Source organism: Danio aesculapii, chromosome 15, assembly GCF_903798145.1.
Source record: "Danio aesculapii chromosome 15, fDanAes4.1, whole genome shotgun sequence".
Taxonomy (NCBI): domain Eukaryota; kingdom Metazoa; phylum Chordata; class Actinopteri; order Cypriniformes; family Danionidae; genus Danio; species Danio aesculapii.
The window spans coordinates 19,906,287-19,909,129 of record NC_079449.1 but is presented as its reverse complement, the minus strand read 5'-3'; the positions used below and the strand labels follow the sequence as shown (position 1 = coordinate 19,909,129).

The window sequence follows — 2,843 nt, the reverse complement described above, 5'->3', positions numbered from 1 at the left end:
GCGTGCAAGGGATCTACAGAGTGGATGGCAACATCAACAGCCTGAGGTATTAGGATAGTTGTGCTGCCCATTACATTACAAACCACAGGAGAGGGCAAATTCTTCAGCAGGATAGCGCTCCTCATACTTCAGCCTCCACATTAAAGTTCCTGAAAGCAAAGAAGGTCAAGGTGCTCTAGGATTGGCCAGCCCAGCCACCAGACATGAACATTACTAAGCATGTCTGGGGTAAGATGGAGGAGGCATTGAAGATGAATCCAAAGAGTCTTGATGAACTCTGGGAGCCCTGAAAGATGCTTTCTTTGCCATTCCAGATGACTTTATTAAGAAGTTATTTGAGTCATTGCAGAGATGTATGGATGCAGTCGTATAACCTCATGGTAGTCATACACAATATTAATTCTTTTTCCACAACATGACTTTATATTCTATACTGTACATTATTTCTGTTAAATGACAACTTTTGTCTATGCAAAGAAAGATCTTACTGTCCTAATTAAATCATTAAAAATCGCGGCATGATCATATTTTATTTTGGTAAAATAAGCGTAACCTAGAGGCCTTTGCCTTTAGTAGAAGCCACTTCTGATACCAAATGATCGACTAGAAGTCAAGTTATTATTTGTTGTTCCTAAAACCTGGATAGGCAACAAGACTTTTGTCAGAAAGTGAATATGACATAAAATTTCATATTTCGATTTTACATAAGTAAATATATGTCATATATACAACGTATATTTAAAAAAAATAGCAAAATGGCTGCTTTCATATTTTTTTCCCCCGACCATTGAAATTACAAGTATGTACATATATGTTCAAATACATCATATATAATCATACATATATTTATATAAATCGATAAATATATTTGAACATATATGTACATATTTGTAATTCCAATGATTGAGAAAAAATTTATAAAAGCAGCCATTTTTGCAATATTTTTAAATATATGTTGCATATATGACACATATATGTAAAATCCAAGTATGAAATTGTATGTCATCTATGTAATTTGCATTTATTGACATATATCAGATTTCTAAATGGGACTTTTCGGGGCTGCTGTATGTCACAATGGCATTTAACTTCACTTTTTAACACTGAGAATGGTCATTTGAAGGCATTCATCTTTGAGCACTTCAATATCGTTTTTATAGGCATTCGTTTTGACCTCACTGTAGAAATCGGGCTTCTTCACTGCCAGAGGTGTCTCCACTGTGATGGATGCTCCCATGAGAGCTTCTGGGTTTTGGCCCCGTTGGAAGAGTCCCAAAAGGGTAGCAAGGGCTCGACCCACATCATGACGGGCCCCTTCATTGACAAAACAGTAGAGGATGGGGTCCGCCACACAGTTGAGGCTGGTGAGCGCTAGAGTCACATGATAAGCACCAAACAAGTTCTCCTCGCCACCACAGTCGCAGGGGTTGATGAGAAAGAGCACGCTGCGCCACAACAAGAGGACGTGGTAGGGAGCGAAGCACAGGAGGACGATGAGAATCAAACTGAGGGCCAGCCTCTTAATCTTGGCCTTTTCCTGTCGCTCTGTGGAAACGTTACCACGTACGGCTCTTAGGATGCCTCTGTACGCGGCCAGCATTATTCCCCAAGGTGCTAGGAAGCCAAGGAAAGTACGGTAAAGGTTCATTCCAGCTACCCATGGCTCCATGGGATACTTCTCGAAGCAGAAGGTGTGGTTGAATCGGTCCTGGAAAAGTTCGTCATGGAACAGAGGCGCAGAGTTAGCGACGATTTCAGTTAACCACACAATGGCGCTGACCAGCAAAGCTGTTTTGACCCTGCGGACTTTAGCAAATTTTAGTGGATGAGCCACCGCCAAATAACGATCCACAGATATACAGCAGAGGAAGGCGATACTGACGTAGATGTTGGTGTAGAAGATGAAACCAAAAAGTTTGCAGGACACCTGACCGTGGATCCAGTTATCATGGTGGACAAAATAGTCGATCCAAAGCGGTAAAGTGGTGATATACAAGAGGTCTGCTATTGAGAGGTTCATCAAGTAGATCCCCAACTCATTCTTCTGCTTTACCTGCATGTACGCGGCCCACAGCGCCATGCAATTGGTAGGGAAGCCAAGCACAATAACAATAATATACAGCGTAGGCTGGAAGAACTGGTCTATGTTTGAGTCAACATTGCACGAAGTTGAGATGTTGCACATGGTCTCACTTCCTCTGAGACTTGCCATCAGTAATCATCAGCAATGGCTGAGCTTTCTGTGGTCCCAACTCAAGCCATGTTTAAAAAGAAGAAGAAAGTCAAGAGGCTTCTGTTGAACTTTCATGTATTGTACTTTGACGATAACACTGTAGCCCACTACAGTCGAGCATGGTGGGCCTGATGTGTCACATGTCTCTACTGCATTTCATGGCTAGTGTTTTAACCTCTCGGAGAGCTCAGAGGTCAAAGACATGCCCACAAGAGAACATGTCATTAATGCTAGTCAAACGTTCACCGTGGAGCAGTTTCCGGTAGGGTCAGGGTTTTTTTTAGAAGTCAAAACTGGTCAACACCATCTCTGAAGATCACACAATGACTAATCTTCTTCAGTTTGTCCAACAACACCCATCTGCAAAAGAAAATAAGAGCCATTACATGAGATGAATGCTTTATGAAATACTCACTGCAGTGTTTGCAAGTGTTCACAAATGTCTTTTCCAGGGCAGTGATGTGTATTTCTTAGATTGGCTCTGTGATGCATTGATTGTATGTTTTTCTATTCCCACCCCTAACCTTGGTCATCCCCGCATTTGCATCTGTTTATTTGGAGTTTGATTGAATTAACAGTCATTACAATGCTTCATCTTGTTCTCCAAGGT

General features: G+C 41.4%; 1 protein-coding gene across 1 annotated transcript; it reads right to left on the bottom strand.

The window, feature by feature from the left end:
* Positions 1 to 1,054: 1,054 nt before the first annotated feature.
* gpr4 (G protein-coupled receptor 4) lies at positions 1,055 to 2,563 on the bottom strand. The gene has a single exon (XM_056474220.1). It carries the CDS (start codon positions 2,210 to 2,212, stop codon positions 1,091 to 1,093), a length of 1,122 nt encoding a protein of 373 aa, XP_056330195.1. The 5' UTR covers positions 2,213 to 2,563; the 3' UTR covers positions 1,055 to 1,090.
* Between the last annotated feature and the right edge of the window lie 280 nt (positions 2,564 to 2,843).